This window comes from Mastigoproctus giganteus, chromosome 3 (genome assembly GCF_048544385.1).
Source record: "Mastigoproctus giganteus isolate SK-2022 chromosome 3, ASM4854438v1, whole genome shotgun sequence".
NCBI lineage: Eukaryota > Metazoa > Arthropoda > Arachnida > Uropygi > Thelyphonidae > Mastigoproctus > Mastigoproctus giganteus.
The window spans coordinates 245911396-245933886 of NC_143577.1; the positions used below are offsets into that span (position 1 = coordinate 245911396).

At 36.8% G+C, this 22491-nt stretch overlaps 1 protein-coding gene across 1 annotated transcript in view; it reads right to left on the reverse strand.

The window, feature by feature from the left end:
- Nf1 (neurofibromin 1) overlaps positions 1-22491 on the reverse strand; it is a 1111953-nt gene that overhangs the window by 88281 nt on the left and 1001181 nt on the right. The window contains exons 52-54 of the mRNA XM_090369763.1: positions 13852-13895; positions 5252-5646; positions 3199-3483 (exon numbers count right to left, since the gene is read on the reverse strand). Of these exons, the coding sequence (XP_090225889.1) occupies positions 3199-3483; positions 5252-5646; positions 13852-13895 (724 nt within the window). The remainder of the gene's footprint in view (positions 1-3198; positions 3484-5251; positions 5647-13851; positions 13896-22491) is intronic.

The window sequence follows — 22491 nt, forward strand, 5'->3', positions numbered from 1 at the left end:
AAATTGCAACTAACATGATTTGCATGGAGTAACAAGTTTACGAAGCTTAAAAAAAAAAAACAAGGAATGAAGAGAATATTCTGAAAATTTATTTATGTTTTTTATACGATTGAAGATTCCAGTAAAGGGAAAATACACTTCACCATAATAACTTAAAAAACCACACAATTCCAGATATCGGTATTTTCACAAATGCAAGAAGATCGAGTTTACTACCCGTTTATAACTGCTTGCAGTAACAGAAAAGCCCAATAAACTGGAAAGTGCAAATTGTTTTATGGTCGTGACCTCCAGAAATGTGATTTAGAAAAATATCACAAAGGCATTTAAAATTGATTCTTATAACGATGAAAGTGTAGTGCATTTTAATGATTTGAATTGGTAACTAATACAATTTTCAAACCACGCTGGTGACCTTAAAAATGACATTTTAGAGAGATAAACAGCTTAGTTATACAGCGAAAATTTCAACTTACGAGATCTTGAAACGAATTATCAAAAAACACAATTTGTTATTGGGTTCACATCACTATATTTTAACAATACGATGGTGTCTCTGGAACTGATTAATATCGTAAAGCATGATACACTGTATTGTATTTGCTATGCACATGGTTTGGAATGCGGTATTTATGAATGTTTAACATTCATTTTTTGCAATTAATGGTCATATTTTCGATTTTGTTGATACTTGATAATTGGAAAAAAAACTCGTAAACCCGGGAACTTGTAAAGTGAGCACTGCCTATATTTAGTTGTGGTTTGGGTCACGTGTACTTACATAGCGTTCATTATAACTACATAATAAACAAAGATAGAATAATGTAAAATAAAATTAAATATAAAGTAAAGAATTACCAATGAAAGAAACTACATCTCCCACAATTTCTTATAATTAGTTTACTATCTTATAGTACGTAGGTAGCCCTCGATTTACGTTGGGGTTAGGTTCCTGGGGGGACAGGCACAAATGGAACCTTTCATATCATAGGGTCAATAGGAAATTGCAGGGTTAGGTTCCAGGCATCAAATATTTTACCCACTCTTTTCAATACTGGTATATTTAAAGCAAAGAAATAAACTTTTTAAATTAAAAGTGTTTTATTTTTAACCTACATAAATATAATAGTATGTCCGTATAATAGTAAAACATAGATACAGTAAAGAAGTATAGATAAGAGGGGATTACATCAGGATTACAGATTAGAGCAGGATTTCAAAGGTTATTTAGTATATTGTAAAGTTTATTTTAATAAGTTTTATTTTTCCCTGTAATAGTTTGATTTTTTAATATTATAAATATAATTATTTGAAAGTTTCTTTTATTAATAATTAGTAAATTTTATAATGGTTATTACAAGAACACTTCGTCAGATGGTACCATGACTCATACGGAAATAGCCGATAGCGATTCCTGGGTGAGTTATGATTTTATTCCTTGCAGAACCTGTGGGATGTATTCCAAGGTCGACCTAGTAGATAATCTTGGCTCACTTGGAGATTCTTTCCTTTGTCACTGTTGAAAGGAGTGCACAAATCTTAAGTTACAATTTGGTGCATTGCTAGAACAATGAGTCAATGAAAAAACAGGTACTTGCCCTCAAGAATAATGTAACTGGGAGCTCATCAGGGACTTAAGACTAGCAAAATAACAAGTGATGCACTCCTGATTCTGGCCCCAGAACAGAATAACCAGGTGCAAACTACTCTGGTTCAAAAGGACTTAGTTTAATTAGGGGACTCTTCTGTCAGGGAAATGGGAAATATTTTTTGTAATAAGGATAGGTGGACTAGAACCAGGGTATGTCTGCCGGGAGCAACTATTAATGATGTTACCAAGAGACTGTCAGATTTTAAGGGTGGGTAAAGAGAATATTATTATTCATGTGGGGACTAATGACATTAAGCATACACAGTCTGATGATTTGTTACACAAATATAGGACATGCTGAAGAAATGCTGCCAGTTAGGTCACAATGTCTACGTGTTTGCAATTCTGCCCAGGCACAATAGGAGGGATTATATGTTAAAAGCCTTGTGGATTAACTCAAGACTTGAAGGACTATGCAAGGCTTTTGGGGGGAAATTTCTATCAGCTTGGCCTGCACTTTTTGGAAGTATTATTGAGGATGTCCTTGAGGTTGTCACAGACATTCTCTCAGATATGCCAGACAATCTGTACTTGCTACCTGGGAGTCTAAAAGGCTGATGGAACTGATATTTGGGTGACACTCAAGTCACCCGAATATCAGTTCGACAAATATGCAAGAAAAAATTTGAAATTTTGATATTTAATATAATTTTTTTCGAAAAAACTAAAAAGTTTGCAAAGTCTTCAACACACCACCAAAAAGTGGTGTGTTGAAGCTAGGACTCTCAACCACCAGGATCTCCTTTTTTGAGTTTCCATGGGCTGTGATGCATAGTAACATGTTGGAAACCAGGCTGTAGGTTCTAGAACCTAGGTTGAACTTAGGTGCATTCAGGCAATGGTGCATGAGTGGTGTTATATCTCTATATTATATTATGTTCTAAATATATAATTCACAACTGTGATTATTTTATTTTATTTATTTTTTCATTTGCAGAATGAAAACCTGAAATTTCTCAGTGGGAATACCTTACTCCGTTTGCTGTAGATGAACTAAATGGAGGTAATAGGTAAAGACATAGAAAACGTTACTACCATCATCATCACTGGGCCTTGAATCCAGTCCTTTAAATTTTGAAGTCATTACCAACTAAGTCATTGAACCTGTAACAAAAATGGAAGTGTAATAATGATCGTTGTTTGTGCCTTGCTTACTTTGTTGCTATTGATTTCATCCCAGAAATTAGTGAAAACATTTGCTTAAATAGAGGATTTAGCAAATTCCCAATTGTATAATAGCAGTAAATGCCACATTGAATTCTGAAGGACTACAAGAGAACATTATTCTCCTATTGTTTGTTATGTACAGTGAAAAATCACTGCAATTTTTTTATTCTATTAGGTAATGTCTGCTAGTATTAAAGTAACTGTTTCACCTTTGTATGTTTACATTTTTACACAAAGTAAGGGTTCAAGTAGGAGCTTGCCTTGATTGTGCTTAAAGTCACCACTGTGCTTAAATACTGTTGATATTTAGAATCCTCGCCAAAGTTTGAAAAATTATTACACAATAAAATTCAAAAATAGATAACCAAAACTGTCCATACCAAAACTGTCAACACTAAAGCTTGCGTAGGAAAGTCTGTAAGTACTTCTGGATCTAAAAGAACATTGTCTTCATTGGATACTCTTGATCCCCCTTCTTTACATGTTGGAGATGTGTCACCTTCATCTCCTTTTCCTCCCATTGAAGGAGATATTCGACCGGTATCTACACTTTTCTGCATTTTTGGAGTAGGCATGGAACTACTTCTTTGAGTCTTAAATAATGGCCTAATATTTGGGGCATCTATATCTAAACTTCGCCAGAATTTTGGATCTTTGCCTTGTACCTAGAAAAAAATTATTTTCTTTTTAATTATACCTACCATAAATTTAAATAGCATATTTGAAAAGTTTCTGCCCTACCATATAATTCATTATTTGAAACTAAAAATGAATATTAAATTGCAAATATTTATATGCACATAACCTAATTTTTAGAGTAATTCCTTAAATATTATTATTTTTGATTTTGTAAGTTTTTTTCAGCTGTGATTTCAAAAAAAGTAAAGTACATGAAGCATAGGTTAGATTGCACATTTTTAATTAATCACAGTGTCTGGTTTTGGCTAATGCACAATAAATAAAGGAAAGTTTTCTGTAGTGCTACTGAGTGACCTTTACATAACATGCTTCCAGTTAAAGTGCACTGATGAACTGATTTCACAAATCACAAAACGTGTGCTAATGAAAATGTGTTGACATGGTTGTAGAAATCTAAACTAGGGAACTGCCAAAATTTGATAATTATAGAAGACTTTCAGTCTAACTGCCTTCCACCAGTATTATAAACAGGAAGGGGAACATAAAATCATACAGTATATCTATCACATAACCCACTACAGATTGCCTCAGAAAAATGTGAGAGAACACAGACTTCTTATTCTTATCAGTACACTGATAAAAATAAGCCATGGTAAAAGAGAAATAAATAAAATAATAATAAAAGCAAATAAAAATCTACAAAAGCTACAAATTTCTAGTCTACCACAACTCTCCACCAGTATTATACAGGATTATATCTATTACATAACACACTATAGATTGCCTCAACAAAATGTGAAAAGACAACTAGAATAATAGAGGTGACGAGTATACATAAAGCACACTGATAACAAATCAATGGAAAAAAAAGGTCATAAAAAAAAAAAAATTAAAACCTTTTCAGCATTTTTCTACAATAATAATTCATGCACTTTTCTCATGTTATATATGTATATATATACTGCTTTTTTACCCACTTCTTATTTTGTGATTTGTTTACCATAATCAGTCCATGAACCCTCCTCCCACAAAGTTCAAGGCAATAAGATACCTGGAGACTAGAAATCTAAATTTTTAGGATCTTCAGAATCTGGGGGGCAAGGAATCTGAAATGTAAAATAATCCTTTAAAAGAAATTTTCCATAAACTTTTGTCAAGGGGGGAGGATATCCTCTAATAACTTGTTCCCTAGAAATCAAGAAGGAATTAATCCTTTTTTTTTTTTTTTTTTTTGCTGATGGAGATTCAAAAACATTTTTAAAACAAAAATGTTTCCGTATTAATGATTCCATCTCTCTTCTGATTTTTAAATACAATCATTTGGGAGATTTATCTAACCCACTAAGTATTTAGTAAAAAAAAAAAAGTAATTCTACTTTCAAAATTATTAAATATTCACAGGGCTTCCAAATGTTTTGAAGCCCTGTTAAGATCTCAACCATTAGGAAGGCTTCCTAAAAGTTTGGTGGTTCTTAGAATTATTATTACTCATTTCTTTAAACAAAAACAAAAAAAAAAAGAAGAAAACTACAACTTTAAGGATATCAAAAATACTTGCATCATTTGTTAGTTTATGACCAGTAATAAGAGTGCAAAAGTAGATGAAGTGTAAAAATTATTACATTTAGCTGTTGTTTTGTTTTTGTTTTGCTGTTTCATATTTACTTAAAAGTTGTTACTACAGTGAAAAGTTTATAGTATAATTTCACAATCTCAGACTGAAAATGATAATTTGCTGAAGAAAATTTTTTGATCAGAAGTGGGAATCATCAAATCTTAAAAACAATTTTTTACCTGTTGTACTGGTGACTGCTTAGTAAGGCGTGCTTGAGCAAGAGCATTCTGGTCCAAAAGATCCCACGATTTCTGCCTTCTGTTAACTGGAGTTACTGGTAAGGTGGTAGCAGATGTAGTCTGCGTAAGCAACTGAGCAGGATGTGTAGGAGGTGGAGCATGTGGTGAGGTCTGTGCTGATGTTGAAGTAGATGAAGAAGGCGAGGGTATGGGAGTATGGCCTGGTGTCTGAGTTGGTGTAGGAATGCTTGGTGAAGTAGACATTTGGGATGATGAGATAGCAGAGTGAAGATCCCCTGAAAAACCTTCTGCTGATGGAGATTCAGAAACTACCCTTGCAATACGATGTTTTAGATGACAACGGCTTCTAACTTCCTCCGACACTGATACCAAGGCTATTAAAAAAATTAAAAAAGAACGTTGATACACTGAAAAGTTACCACTCTTCATAAAGAATGAGGCAAACAAAAATTTTAGAAAAGAAAATTTGTCTAAAAGTACATTTTTTCAATGGTAATGAAAAACATAACAATCTGAACTACTTTATTTCATAAAATATTTACAGAGTTCAGAATATTTCTTTTCTGCAAATACAGAAGTTCTCAACTGTGTAAAACTAAAGAGTTTAGCATTAACAATGGCAAGTCAGTGCAAAGAAAACAGGCTTACTCAGCATCAGCCATAAAAAAGTCACTCCATTCCATCCAGGTACCTGTCCAATCCTTCCTTAACCTGGCAGTAGGGGCACCCCCCATTTGTGGCAGAATAGTGGCGAGGCACCTGACTAGTTCCCATTTTATTTTCAATTTTTGGAAAACATTTTGGGATTTTTTTGAATTTTATTTGAAAAGTGCCAATATTTTGTCATTTCTTAATGGACTGCAGTACTTATTGTACCTAACTTGAAGTTTTTAAAAAATATTAAAAAAATAATATTTTTAAAATATACAGTGTGCTTTATTTCTTTTATTTTCAAAAACACATTAGACATAAAATAGGAAATCAGTCTCTTAGTATCTTGCAATTTCCAATTTAAAAGACTATTAAGAGTGTGAAATTTCAAAATGTGAATGTGCATATATTTCTGCTTATTATGTATATAAATATTATTAAAAAAATATTATGTATACTTGATACTATTAGTTATGTCCATTTTCAGCCTTATTTACAAATTTATTTTAAATTTGACACCCTTCAGAGTGTTCCCAATTTGAAACTACATGTGTTGCTTTCTGCAGTGGTAGCCATTTTGAGAGAACACTGCATGTCATCATCTTTATGCTGTGAAAACAATAAATTTTTCAAAAACAACTAAAATAAGATGGTAGATGTTTACAGACCTAGTGGGAGAGGAAGAACAGGTAACTCAAACTTTAAACAAACACAGAGTCAGCACTTCTCCAGTACCATGCCATTCTTAATGCAAAATTTAAACAGTTGCAAAAACAGTGATGAGGCACCTGACAGGTTCTTGCACCCAATTTCTATGCCGAAACTATTGCAGAAAAAGTTTGACTATAATTAGAAAGGTATAAAAATTTTTTAGAATTTTGATGATTAACAGTTAACAGAGGAATGTTATTTATTTTTGAGGGGCACCTCACAGGTGCCTCTCAAAAATAAATTTAATCCTATAGTTGTGGCAGAGCACAACTACAGGATTAAATTTACATAAGCTCTCCAGTTCTACAAGATTAGATTGTTAATTTATTCCAATTTATTATAGTTAATAACCATTTGGCCACAAGAGAATTTTCTAATATCCAGTCTATATAATTTTTCCTAAATTTAAGTGATTTTTTTTCAGCTTTGCGCCATTAACAAAAGAAAGAGCTATTCCCATTTATTTAATTTACTAAAACTTTTTAAAGTGCTGGATTTCTCAATAAAGACTCTTTTTGTTCTTCACAATCTTTTCTAGCAGATCCATTTTTTTTCCCGAAATGGCATTTCTAAGCCTATATTCAGGGAAGTAATTACACCAACTAAGGACACTGTTCAAGGTATATGATGTCAGATAAACTGATAAGGTTAGTGGAAAAGAAAATAAAAATGCATGGTAGTCAGAAACCTATAGTAAGTACAAACTGGTCTGTAGCAAAGTCATTAAGGATGAATTATATAAGTTAAGGCAGATTATGAGAAATCTTCAGCTAAGAATGCAAAGAAAAGTAGTGAAGAATTCTTTGTTTATATTAACACTAGAAGGAAAGGGGTGAACCATTGGCCCACTAAATATAAATGACATAACTATTGATGACTGTGTTCAGGTTTCTGACCAGCTAAATATATATTGTGCATATAATATATATCCACATAAGTATAATATATTCACATAAGAAGAGGTTTTTAGGGATAGGAATACTAGAGGTACACCAAAATCATTTAACTGGGAGTTAAATGATTTTGTGATAACTGAGAACAAAGAGGAAGTGGAAGATCCCATCACCCAGGCTAATAGGATCTATCCAATTATATTAAAAGATATTAAAACAATATTGCCTGAACTGACAACTAATAAAATAAAATAAAAACCAGTAGTTTATTGAAACAAAAATATATAATTAAAAATGAGACTGTGCTAAAAATAAAACTAAAACAAATTAATTAAAAAATATGAAAATACAAAGTTGGATTAAAAACAAAATCAAGCAAATGGGGGCAACTAGTTTTCGAGGCGAAGAGGCTCTTTGTCAACTTACTGAAGCCTACAACACAGGTCAACAGTAATATAGAAAGGAGCCTTTGCGCACGTGTACTGATACTCAGCTGCAGACCACATTTAGAGAAGAAAAGACAGACGGGCAGGCACAAATAATGGAAGAGGACATTAGCCCAATCTATTATTTCAATGTTGAAATGGAGAATACAGTTGAAATTCTGCTCACCAGTAATGCTCAGGGATGGTTGTGCTGTTAAAATCAGTATGATAAATAGCCCCCTAATGTTCATCAATACAATTGCCCAATCTACATTCGGTTTGACCAACATAACACACCCACAATCTGGGCAAGTAATCCGATATACAACATTCACAGTATGCAAAAGTGGAATAGCCGGTTGTGTGTACCTGCCAGGCAGGTGCACACAACAATAGAGTAATACATGCCTACACACCCGGAGAGCAGCGAATATAGGTAGTGGCAACCAGATCATTACCCTGATTAACATCACAAATAGACTCATTGTCAACTATCTGGAGTCTGCCCTGATTCTGACAGACCCAGCCTCCCTTTCTACAGGGTCACTATGTTGTGATTGTGCCTGATTAAATAAAGTTATCGCTGTACTGTATAAATTCCCTAGGACATATCAGATATAAAGTTAGTATATGAGGGGGTATCAAAAAGCTCGTACTCTGACCTAGATAAAACATCAGTAGGAAGATGCCACTTTTAATAAGTTGTCTGCATATTAAAAAACTAACATGAAATTTAATTTCTGTAGTTGATCAAACACCAGAGGTGCAGCTCGGAATCTGAGGAAGGACGCTATGGTTGACAAAGTGGAGTATCGAGCAGTGATCAAGTTCCTGCATTTGCAGGGCAAGGAAGCTCAGGAAATTGACGAAGAAATGAAGGCTGTGTATGGGCAAAATTATCCATCCTATGACACTGCAAAAAAGTGGAAACAGGAGTTCCAGTGTGGTCGTACAAGTGTCTTTGACGAGCCAAGAGAAGGAAGGCCATTAACATCCACAGACAGTAAGATGGTTTCAAAGGTTGAGCAGCTGGTGCAGAGTGACAGACGTGTGACAATTCATTTTATTGCAAATACAGTGGGAATTAGTTATGGGTCTGCCCACAGCATTTTGCATGACCATCTGCAGATCTAAGGTCTTCCCATGATTGGTTCCAAGATTGCTGATGAAGCAATGTCTAATGCAATGTTCTTGCCAACTTGAATTTGTGTATTGCAGATGTTGAGAACTTTTTTTGATCGGTTGGTTACAAATGACGAATGTTGGGTGTACCAGTATGATCTCGAGAATAAAGACATGTCCAAGCAGTGGCTTTGATTCGTCTCAGGAAGTTATCAATGAAGTCGAATGGTGGTTTCAGGCAAAAAGTGCAGAATTCTATCATCAAGGCATTAAACAACTGATCCATAGATGAGAGAAATGTGTTACTATAGATGGAGAGTACATAGAAAAGGATTAAAGTTCCTGTGAAGTCACCTTTTTAGGACTGTTATTTTTAGGTAAGGATACAAACCTTTTGATGTTTGTATCCTTACCTAAAAGAGGGTATTAACTCCTGCACATAGGTTTTCTATAAACTGAGGTTACCAAATAAGAACCACTATGGCAAACCAAAATGTTCAAAAATGTGATGGCACATTAACCTCTGTTTCCATGGTGAATGTAATAAATAGTAATAAAAGAATTAATATTAATTAATTAATGGCGACAAAGAATTAATCAAAATTCTCAGATTCAGTTTCAATCAACATTATTCATCATATTAAGAAATAAATGAATGCAAATGTATCACCAATTCACAAAGGGGGTTCTCAAAAGGTAACAAGTAACTATAGACCTGTTAGTTTAACTTGTGTTCTGGGGGAAAATAATGTGTTAATTTAACTTGTGTTCTGGGGATAATGTCACTGGTTAAAGAAGCATTGCAGAATCATCTAGACAAGATTGCAGTAATAGTTAAGACACAGCATGGGTTTGTTAAAGTGAGGTCTTTGTCTGACCAATTTGACTGGATACTATGATGTGATCCCAAAAGAACTGAATGTCAAAAATAATTTTGATATCATATACTTGGATTTCAGGAAAGCTTTTGATACTGTTGCACAGGGAAGACTGCTGTACAAATTGGAAAGGTATGGCATTAAGGGTAAGTTGCTACAATGGATAAAGGGATGGTTGAGTGGGAGATGATACAGTGTGATAATCAATGGGCACTGCTTTTCATGGACAAATGTTATTTGTGGAGTTCCCCAGGGTTCGGTGCTGGGCTTGTTTTGTGTATTCATCAATGATATTGATGAAGGTATATCAAGATTAATGTCCAAGTTTGCAGATGATATAAAGGTTGGCAGGGTTGTTAATGACAGTAAAGACAGTATGCTACTCCAACTGGATCTACATAAGCTGGAAAAGTGGGCTGAGAAGTGGCAACTGAAGTTTAACATTGACAAGTGCAAAGTACTGCATATGGGTAGCAATAACTCAAGAGGCACCTGCGAAGTGATCTGATTTTTTTTTTTTTATGAGAACCCCAAACACGAGAGGTATTATAACCTATAGTACTTAGTACCGTGCTTGGGTTGGAGGTTGAGAAAACGAAAGAAGATATTTGTTGATATTGGACTTGAACTTCTGTAGATTGTAATTTTCAGGAAATACATACGAAGGAAGGTTGTTCCAGAAAACGGCAGTTGAATGAATAAATGAGGAAGATGAAAAGTTGGTTCTGTGGGTTTGAAGTTGGACAGTAAATGGATGTTGGCTGGTGGCGGCACGTGTTCGGACTGTTTTGAAAGAGAGAGAGGGAATTATAGAAGCCAATTCAGAAGAACAGTGCCCATGGAAGTATATGTAGAAGAGGCATGCAGCAGAAACACCGCATCTATGAGAAAGCGAGTGGAGAGACTCTGTTAGAGATGAATCATTAATTAACCTAACTGCCCTCTTCTGAATGGAATCAAGAAGCCTGAGAGAGGTTTTGGGGGCACCACCCCAGATGTGGGAACAATATTCCATGGCAGGGCGGATTTGCGATTTATACAGAGTGAGCAGCTGTTTGGGAGAAAAGTAACGCCCAGAGCGAAAGAGAAAACCAAGTTTTTTAGATGCAGAGGAAGCAATATTTGTAATGTGCTTGTGCCAAGAGAGATTAGAAGTCAGGGTAATCCCCAAAAGAGATATATCATTTTGCCTAGAAATCGGAGTGTCACTAAAGGTAAGCATAGGAGCAGAAGAATCCTTTTTGCGAGATATAAGACAAGAATGAGTTTTAGAAGGGTTGAAATCAACTAAGTTGTATTTGCCCCACTGGAGAATTACCTGAAGATCGGCATTTAAGGAATTGGCAGCAGATTTTCGAGAACTTGAAGCTGATTGAGCTGGACAAGGTTTCTCAAAATGGAAAGTTGAATGCAATGTGCTATCATTGGCAAAACTATGGATAGGATTTCCAGTCAATGGAAGAAGGTCATTGATATACAAGAGGAAAAGAGTGGGGGAAAGAACTGAACCTTGGGGGACACCGGCATTAGTGGAGAAGTTAGAAGACAGAGAGCCATCTACCATCACCCTCAGTGAGCGATCAGAGAGAAAACTGGATAACCAATTACTAAAAACAGTTGGCAAACCATAAGATGGAAGCTTGTTTAGAAGACCTTTATGCCAAACATGATCAAAAGCCTTTGAGATGTCAAGAGCAACTACTTGTGTTTCACCGAACCTTTCCATTAAGGTGTATGATTGAGGTGTATAAGGCCGTGAACGGGTTGAGCAAGCTGAATGCTGATGGAATTCTTCCTCTTGCTCTGATTAAGAACCTGAGGGGGCATAGATTCAAATTGAGGAGAGTCAGTTGGAGAATAGATGTGCAGAACTGTGCCTTTAGCCAGCAGGTAACTGATTGGTGAAATAGACTTTCATCTTTGTTGTGGAAGTTGATAGCCTAAATAAATTTAAGGCTGAGCTGGACAGGCATTTGGAATGAATGGAGGTGTGAAACGAGAGGGTTTTTTGGCTGATGCTGCATAAGCTTGCTTTCTTGCATCGTATGCCTCTACTAATGCTAATGCTCGAAATATAATGTCAGGAATATTTTCACTTTGGTCAGATGAAGACCCACATCCTTCATGGTGATTACTTTATAAACAAATATCCCATGCCTGGAATTCATTTTTGGTGCACTTAGGAATGATTTCAGCCTAACTATTAAGAACTCACTTGCAAGCAAACTTCAGTATAAGATGCTGGTTGCATCCTACTGGACTTTGTAGAGGTGCACAACCCATCCACCATCCAATTTTCTCAATATCTTCGTATTTTTGACTTAAAATATTTGTTCATTGAAATATCCATGGTTGGAGTTTAGTTGTCAGGCCTCCAGGAATAATTTCTAACTTGCCTTAACTTTCCTAACCTGATTTGTGGCTTGATCTGATTCACCTGATAATTTATATGCATCCCATGCACATTTCTTCTCTGCCACTTTTCTCAATAGTTCATCTGACATCCATTTAGGTCTAAGCCTTGAACAATATTTCTTCACTGGTATGAAGAGTCTAGTAGCTTCTATGATTACTTCTCATTTAGAATTTGCTGTTGGTAACATCAACAGTTAGTCCCACTGCATAGAATTTAAAAACTGCCTGAGACCACTGCAGTCACCCTTACAAAAGCCTTTCCTTTAATCCTTGACGGCGTCTCCATAGCCGGGTGGACAGGAGCAGCAGTGCATAGCACATGCTTCGAGCCCGTGCCCACCAAATGTGGAGGATGCAGAAAGGTCAGGGAATGACCATCGCATATCCCTGGAGCAATATGGCCTTAGTTGCTAATGCTCCTAAAAATCAAATAACAACAACAACAACTTTATCCTTGACAGTAGTTATGTCTTTAATTAAATTCTACATTAGTACACTGTGATCGTTGCCACCCAGTGGATCTTTAACCTGCAGATTTTTAATGCATCAAGAATCACTGCTGATAACCAGATCAAGAGTATTGCTTCCTCTTGTTGCATCTTAACATGTTTTTGTAGAAAACATGGCATCCAGTAAACCTGGATGGCAGTGAGGGACCAATTCAAAAATTCCCCATTATAAGAAATTCTGATTTACTGTTCCACTCTATTTCTCTGTATAGCTGTTTGGTACACTCATAGTCATTAGTATACGTCATAGTCATTAGGCCTATAACACATTCCTACTGTCAACTTTGTTTACCCAGTGCTTATATCACACAAAACTGACTCAACACTGCACTGGTCACCTGTGTTGACTGGATGCATTGCCTTAGATTTAATATGCTTCTTAATTAAGAGCATAACCTCTCCATCCCTCTTGTCCTTTCTGTCCTTCCTATATTCATTGTACTTCCATATTTAAATTCAGCATCATTTACGTTTGAGTGATACCATGTCTCTGCTATCCCTACAATGTCTGCATCTGATGACTTATAAATAAGTTGTCAAATGCAGTTCAATTGGAAACAGTTCAGACAAAATGAGAGACATATGTCTACAAAATGCAAATAATATCTATTAACTAAAACTATTAGCCATATGGTGCAAGGAAGCCTGAGGCTTATGCTGCACCAGCCAAAAAAAAAAAAAAAAAAAAAAAGAGTACCGGGGGGGAGAAAGTAGGAAGGAATCATCAAAAAGGAAAAGAGCGATGATATCCCGCTCAGGACCCTGGGTGTTCCAAGCCCATGCTCGCCAGATGTGAGCCCCTGGGGTTAAACTAAAACAGCATAACTGCAAATTGCCTCTTCATCATTACTGGTTGCAGTTTGCAAAGTATAACAGTATTTTAATTTTACAAATCATAATTTCATCATACCACTTTTTATTTTCAATTTTTAGTGAAATAAATTAATAATACATAAAACAAGAGGTTAAACTTACCAGCCAAATATGGTACGCTTTCAGGTGTTACTTCAAATTTATCCCTTTAAACAAAAAAAAAAAAAAAAAATTACTGGATGTCAGCAAAGGACAATTTGACAAAATAAAAATTTATGTAGACAAAAAGCAATGAAATTTTTTGTGAGATAAAAAGGATTTTTCATTAATTATTAACAGTTTTCTTTTAAAATAAGAAAGGAAGGATTATTATACAAAGTGTTAGGATAATAAGTAACACTGTGTTACTTAAATTTAAGGAGGTTAAATCCTGAAAGCAGTACTTTAATAAAATAAACAATCCAAACTATTAATGCTTCTTTGCTCACAGCTGCTGTATTAAATTGTGTTATTGTGCAAGTGACCGATTGGTTTGGTTTTTTTTTTTAGGAGCATTAGCAACTAAGGCCATATTGCTCCGGGATATGCGGTGGTCATTCCCTGACCTTTCTGCATCCTCCGTATTTGGTGGTGACGGGCTCGAACCCCGGTCTGATCAAGAAGCGTGTGCTATGCACTGCTGCTCCTTCCCACCTGGCTACGGAGGCGCCTGCAAGTGACCGATTCCTACAATTTAGCAGTGGGAAATGGAAAGAGTGTCATGAACTGTTTAACTGACTAGACTATTTCTTTTTTCTCCTACTAAAGCTTCACTGTTTGCTTGGTTCAGATAAGTTCTATTGGAATGGTTGGTTTACACTCTTTAGCATTAGCATTAACAGAGGCATACAATGCAAGAAAGCAAGCTTATGCAGCATCAGCCAAAAAAACAAAGCTTCAATTTCACCCCTCCGTTCATTCCAAATACCTGTACAGCTCAGCCTTAAATTTATTTAGGCTGTCAACTTCCACAACAAAAGATGAACGTCTGTTCCACAATCAACTACCCACTGGCTAAAGGCAAACTTCCACAAATCTATCCTACTTTCTTTGCTCTATTTGAATTTATGTCCCCTCAGGCATTGCAAATCTGGGCAACAGGAAACATTCCCATCAGTATTGAGCTTGCTCAAACTATTCAAGTCCTTATACACCTCAATCAGATCACTCACAGGTGTCTAGTCTCCAAACACTGTAATAATCAGCAAAACTTAAGCCTTTCTTCGTAAGAGCAACCCTTTGTTCCATTCACTAATTTTGCTGCCCTTCTCTGTACTCATACCAACAGCTCCACATGCTTTTTAAAATGAGGCCTCCAGACCTGTATACAGTACTCAAGGTGTGGCCTGACCATTGCCTTATACAAGGGGATAATCACCTCCTTATCCCTGCTTGAAAAATTCCTGTATATCATTGACAAGACACCATGAGCTACTCTTGCAGACTGTCTGCACTGCTCATGAACTTCATATCTGCCTGCACAGTCACCCCCAGGTTCTTCTCATTCTCTACCACCACTGTCAGTGTAGTACCACAGAGTTGATACGTTACTCTGGGGTTACTGCTTCCCATATGTAGTACTTTACATTTGTCAATGTTAAACTTCATTTGCCACCTCTCAGCCCATCTGCTCAACTTTTCTAGATCCTGTTGCAGCAGCGTACTGTCATTAACAACCCTGCTAACCTGCGTATCATCTGCAAACTTGGACATTAAGCCTCATATACCATCATCAATATCATTTATAAATACAGAAAACAACAATGGACCCAACGCTGAACCCTAAGGGACTCTCACTTGCATTAGGTTTATATTATTATTATTAGCCATATGGTGCAAGGAAGCCTGAGGCTTATGCTGCACCAGCCAAAAAAAATTTCTGAGTTACCCAGTGTGTGTGTGTATGTGAGATAAAGAGAGAGAGAGAGAGAGAGAGAGAGAGAGAGAGAGAGAGAGAGAGAGAGAGAGAGAGAGAGAGAGAAGTAGAAGGAAATCACCAAGAAAGAGAAGAATGATGATATCCAGCTGAGGACCCTGGGTGTGCCAAGCCCATACTCACCAGATGTGAGCCTTCTGGTGAGTATGGTGAAGTGTAAGCAGAGATAACTGGGGTTATCTCTGCTTACACTTCTCATAGTGTTTAACATTTCTCCATATATTTAATTTTCCATATATTCCTATACTGCAGGCTAGTGTATGGTTTAATTGTTGGTTCAATGGCATTAATCTGTTCTTGTATGAGTTTTGGGCCCATTGTTTTTTTTTGTATCAGTGATATTGATGAAGGTATATCAGGTTTAATGTCAAAGTTTGCATATGATACAATGGTTGGCAGGGTTGTTAACAACAGTAAAGACAGTATGCTACTCCAACTGGATCTAGATAAGTTGGTCAAATGGGCTGAAAAGTGGCAACTGAAGTTTAACATTCACAAATGCAAAGTACTGCATACGGGTAATAATAACCCAAGAGAAGCATACCAACTGTGTGGTACTACACTCAGGGAAGTGGAAAGCGAAAAAGACCTGGGGGTAATTGTTCAGTCAAATATGAAGTTCACTGAGCATTGCAGATGGGTTGCCAGGGCAGGTCATGGACTCTTGTCAATGATATATGGGAATTTTACTAGCAGGGACAGGGAGGCGATTATCCTGTTATACAAAGCAATTGTCAGGTTATACCTAGGGTACTACTGTGCACAGGTCTGGAGGCCTCATTTTAGGAAGGATGTAGAGTTGCTATAACGAATACAGAGAAGGGCAACAAGATAGGTGAGGGGAACTTTCTCATACTAAGAAAAGCTTAAGTTCTGCAAATTGCAGCACCTGGAGAGTGCTTTTAAGGCTTTGAATGGGATGAACAAGCTGAATGCTAATGGGATTCTACCTCTTGCTCAGATTAAGAACCTCAGAGGACATAGATTCAAATTGAGGAAAGACAGTTGTAGAATAGATGTGCAAAAATTTGCCTTTGGTCAGCGGCTGGTTGATTGGTGGAACAGAGTTCCATCTTTTGTTGCGGAAGTTGATAGCCTAAATAAATTTAAGGCTGGGCTGGACAGGCATTTGGAACAAATGGTGGGGTGAAATGGGAAGGTTTTTTTTTTTTTTTTTTTGGCTGATACTGCATAAGCTTGCTTTCTTGCATCATATGCCTCTGCTAATGCTAAAGCAACAATGAATAGACTTTGCTCTATGATTTCTGGTTCATATGGAACTTGACGATACATGGGGTCAAATGATCTTGTGGTCTGATGAGGCACATTTCACTCTTCATGGGGTTGTAAATGCACAGAACTGCCGAATATGGGGAACTTCTTGTTCATCTGCTGTTCATGAAAGACCACTACAAAGTCCATACGTTACAGTATTGTGTGGTTTCAGATCAGAGTTTATAATCGGACCATTTTTCTTTAAAGAATCTACACCTCATGGCCCCGTAAGGTGTATGGTAACTAGTGCACGGTACTGCACTCTTCTAAGAGATCACATTATTCCCGCTCTGCAAGAAAGGCAATGCTTGGAGACCACTGTAGTGTTCATGCAAAATGGTGCCCCTCCCCACGTTGGTCAACAAGTGAAGGAACTGCTCCGTTCAACATTCAGAAATAAATGCATCATTTCTAGAGACTTTCCGTAGTTCTGGCCAGTCCGATCACAGTTCTAAATCCCTGTGAGATCTGGCTATGGAGATACCTGAAAGACAGATTTTACCATGATGGCATACAGACGTTTGTCAATTTGAAAGTAAGCATTAAACAGCATGTAGCTAACATCCCCAATGAGATGTTATGCGAAACTGTGTTGCACACAGTCCTCCATTTTCAGGATGTCATCTCAAGGGAAGGAAAGCACATAGAACAATATCTGTAGATTTCTAATATTAAAATTTAATCCTAAGTTAAGTATTCTACCTCATGGCAATTTCTCTCCCAGTGGCAGAAATTTAAACTAATTTTTTTCCTTCTAAAAATCATTTCCCCATACCCTAAATTAAGAATTGAACCGGAAACGCTCTGTAACAAAAAAGCCTACAGATTGCAAGTTTTTTCTGACCCCTATCATCTTGTGCAACTGTAGTGCACAGCCACTCGGCTCAATAACTGCAATTAATTTTGATCCCTTTCAACTATATATTCTCAGCATTTTAGATGACAAACTAAGATGTCAAAATTTTAAATATTCTATGATGTTCAAAGATGACAAAAATTTAAATATTCTATTATAAAATCAAAATTACTCATGTATTCCAAAATTCTGTATTCAACCTTTCAGGGTGAACGTCCCATGGACTTTGTAACCCTTGGTTCATGGGTCCGCTTCACATCTTAGAATGTAACTCTCACCCTTCTAGCCAATGACTGTTCCAGGGGTGTCTGTTCAACAGAGAAATATATGACATACCCACCAATTTTCACAGTGCTGTCTCTAACTGTTTTGACACTATTTGAGCTCCTGAATAGGGAAACGTATTCCATCTCCTGAATAGGGAAACTTATTTTATAACCACCTGGTATTTATATTTCAGAAAAACTTTTTACACCATTTCACAACAGAGACTGCTGTACAAATTGGAGCAACAGGAAAGTTACTGCTACGGAATAAGGTGATGGTTGATGTCTAAGTTTGTAGATAATATGAAGATTGGCAGGGTGGTTAATGACATTAATCAGAGTATTTTAATGCAACAAGATCTAGAAACATTAGGTAGATGGGTTGAGAAGTGGTGATTGATGTTTAACACTGACAAATGCAAGATGCTGCAATATGGGTAACAGTAATTCCAGATCCTTGTTAGTACTACACTCTAAGTAACAGAAACCAAAAATGACCTCGGGGCAATTGCGCAGACAACATGAAGTTCTCTGAGCAGTGTAGACATGCTACTGTAACAGCTCACAGGGTTTTGTCAATGGTATGCAGGAATTTTGCCACTAGGGATAAGGACTACCATACTTTAAGCCAATTTGTTAACAAAAATAAGCAGATATTTGCAGAATTTTTTAAAAATTTCAACATAGTTTTTTTTTTTTTTTTTTTTTTTTAAAAAGAAAAAGAGAAAAATTATTTTTTCAAAAAATAGAGAATCCTTTTGTAACCAACTATATTGTACAAATGGAAAAGGGGTCAAATCAATTAAAAAAAGAAAGATTCTCCTGTAAATATGGAGAGTTGGCAGCTATGGTTTGTTTGTTTTAGGATTTTATGGCGCATTAGCATCTAAGGCTATAATGCGCCAAGTCAAAAAGATGTAAAATATAAAACTATAATATTACAATTGTTTGTATATTATTGTAAAAGAGTATACGATATAGAATGTTCATAAAGCATAAAACAATAAAAGCATTCTAGATACAGTTATTTAGATTAATAAGTTGTAAAAACTTAAAAATAGCTGACACGTTTTCATTGTCCGATAAAATTTGTCTGAGTGTATAAGGCTCAGACAGATGGCTAAAACATAAATGACAGTCATTATAAAAAGACGGATATTCAATTAAAATATGACAGACCGTTACAATGGTGTCACAATTTCTACACATAGGATGATTGTCTGCCCTCAGCAGATAACAATGTGTCAAGTGACAATGTCCTATGAGGAGCCGAGATAGAACAACCTCTTTTCGGTTCCTGCGCAGACTAGACTGCCAATGTTCAATTACAGGCTTAATCCCATATAACTTGTTTGCAGCCTGTCCATGTCATGAGTGTTGCCATTGGGATACCAGTTTCTTTCGAATTACTGGCCTGTAGTCTGTATATGGGACTAACAGGCAAGAGTTAAATAGGTTCACTGATTTGGCTGCAGTGTCTGCCAAATCATTTCCTGAGATCCCAATGGCCTGGGATCCAGCAGAAACGAACATCAAATTCGGATTGTGCAAGGAAGTGCAGCTTCTGCTGTATCCGGGTCAGGACAGGATGAGGATTGAACCTCATCGATGATAAAGCCTGCAATGAACTCGGAGAATCGGTATATATAATATATTTTTTGTGGTGGGTGGTTTGTATACGATCTAACGCTAGCTCAACCGCGTGCAGCTCTACAGTGAATACACTGCATTCGTGGGAGATCTGCTCAGATACCGTGGTGTCTGGGAAAACAGCTGCAGATCCGACAGACATTCCTGACCTCGAGCCATCTGTGTAGACGGGCAAGAAGTCAGCATGTTCTGAGCTTTGTGCTAAAAAGAGCTACAGGCAGACAATGGATGGAGTACTGTCCTTTTTCCAATTGTTAAGGGAGAAGTTGCAGTTTGGGACACAAGCATGCCAGGGTGGAAAAGGTTGCCCCGGTGATGGGGCAACATTGTGTAATGTGATATTCAAATCATTGATTAGCCTTGGGTTACGAAATACCGAATGGTTGATTGGCAGTCTGGCGAATGTACAGATTTTCCCAACGTGGCTCAAAAACGGGTGTCCACATCAGATGGTCTGGCAGGGATTTCAGTTTCAAAGCATACTGTAGAGAGAACTCTTTCCTGCAAAGCGATAACGAGGGCTCATTTGCTTCGACATATAGGCTATGGACAGGAGAAGTTCGAAATGCTCCAGTGACAATACGGATCGCCTGATGGTGGATGGGATCCAACCATCGGAGTACGCTGAGTCTAGAGGATGCGTATACCTGTTACCAGTAATCTAACTTAGATCGTACGAGTGCACGATAGAGGCACAAAAGGGTGCATCGATCAGCACCCCAAGAATGTGAGGAGATTGCACATAAGATATTCAAGCCTCTCATGCACTTCGAACGTAGTTGACGGATGTGTTGTAGAAAGGTCAACTCTCTGTCAAATATAAGCCCCAAAAATCTAGTCTCAGGTACTACTGGAATAGCATTTTGTCCATGCCTCAGTTCAGGTTCAGGGTGAAGACTGCACTTTCTGCAAAAATGCAAGTCTTTTGTGGAGAGAATCTGAATCCGTTATTCGTTGCCCATGAGTTCAGATGGTCTATGGCACGTTGCAGTTGCCTCTCAATTACCCTCATGTTGCAGGAATGACAGAATATGCTAAAATCGTTAACATAGAGGGCATCAGTTTACAGTTGGAGGAAGTTGTTCTGTGATGGAATTCACTTTGATGGCAAAAAGCGTAACACTTAAAACAGATCCTCGAGGTACTCCCCTCCTCTTGGCTAAAAGAGCGAGAGAAAGTAGATCCTACACGGACTTGGAAAGAACAATGACATAAGTTTTTAATAAAATTGGGGAGATTACCTCTAAGGCCGATGCAGTGGAGGTCTTTTAAAATTCCAAATCTCCAAGTTGTCATACGCTTTTTCCATATCGAAGAACACGGACACCAAATGTTCTCGTTTTAAAAAGGCATCTCGAATGGAAGTTTCGGGCCTGATTAAATGGTCCAAAGTTGACCTATTCCTACGGAAGCCGCACTGTAATCTGGAGAGGAACCCATTTGCCTCCAAATACCAGATAAGGCAGGCATTGACCATTCTCTCCATAATTTTGCATAGACAGCTAGTCAGAGCAATAGGACAGTAATTCATTGGGATTTTAGGATCCTTTCCTGGCTTAGGAAAGGCAAGCACGATTGCCTTATGCCAGGAATCCGGAAACTGCTCTTCTTGAAATATTCTGTTTTGGCAGCTATGGTAAAGAAACCATCACTAAGTTATGATCTGAGGAACCCAATGAACTACCAACATTTGTGTACTTCGAAAGGGATTGTTGGTATGGAAACAATCAAGAGTATTGAGTGTTCTTTTGTATTCTGGCAGGTAAAACAAGTTTTGATAGGTCATTAGTAGCAAAATATTCAGCATCTCATCCAGCTGGGTGTTTGTAACTAGAAAACTGAAGCCAGCTAGAACTGCAAATTAAAATCACCAAGGAAAATTATCTCATTGTTAGCAAAGTCAGATTGGAGAAAGTTAAGTTTCGAAAAAAGGAAGTCAAAAAAGTTCTGAGTGATTTTCAGACTTGGAAGAATGAAAGAGCCAATAAATGAATTTGACAGAATGGTATAATGAGATTTTAATCAAGAGGGGATAAAAAAACAGGAGATTCCAGATTAGAAAGTTACTGACAAGGAATATCAGAGCAGACATATGGACAAGTACCCACTTTGAAGTAAAAAAGAATCATAAATGAAATCCTGTTAGGGGTTAAAAAAAAAAAAAAAAAAAAAGGAAGAAAAGTGGGACTTGGCAGATTTTAAGTGGAACTGGGTATGACAAGGATTGGAGCCAGGCCCTCATATAATTGTGAAATTAATGAAGTTTTTGTCAGGTTTAAATCTTTTTGCATATAAGTTTGTTCTATTATTTTGACTATTTATAATGCATTGTGTAGATACCATAAAAGGAAGGTGGAATGTATGAATTAACAACATTTTTGGATGTGTATCCAAAATTTTTGGATACACGCAGCAAAAATATACCCAGCTCCATCACATGACATGGCTTTGACAGTGCCTTCTACATACACACTAATCAAACTCATTCCAGTCACTAGATGGCAGAGTACAGGCAGCAGGATTAAACACTAGGTACTGCACCCTAGAGGCATTACCAATAGGTGTGGTCTGGTAGACTATCTAGTGGCTGGTTTGTGAAAACCATTTTAAAACAGTACCTTCAAAATATAAAAAAATATATGAAATATTAGATTTTACCATAAGGCCCATAAAATCCTCAAAAGACATGACTTGTTGCTATGGAAACTCAAATAAGGAAAGTATTACACAGGGTGAGTCCTTCTGTTACCAGGCAATAGCAGGTGGTATTGCCTGGTGAC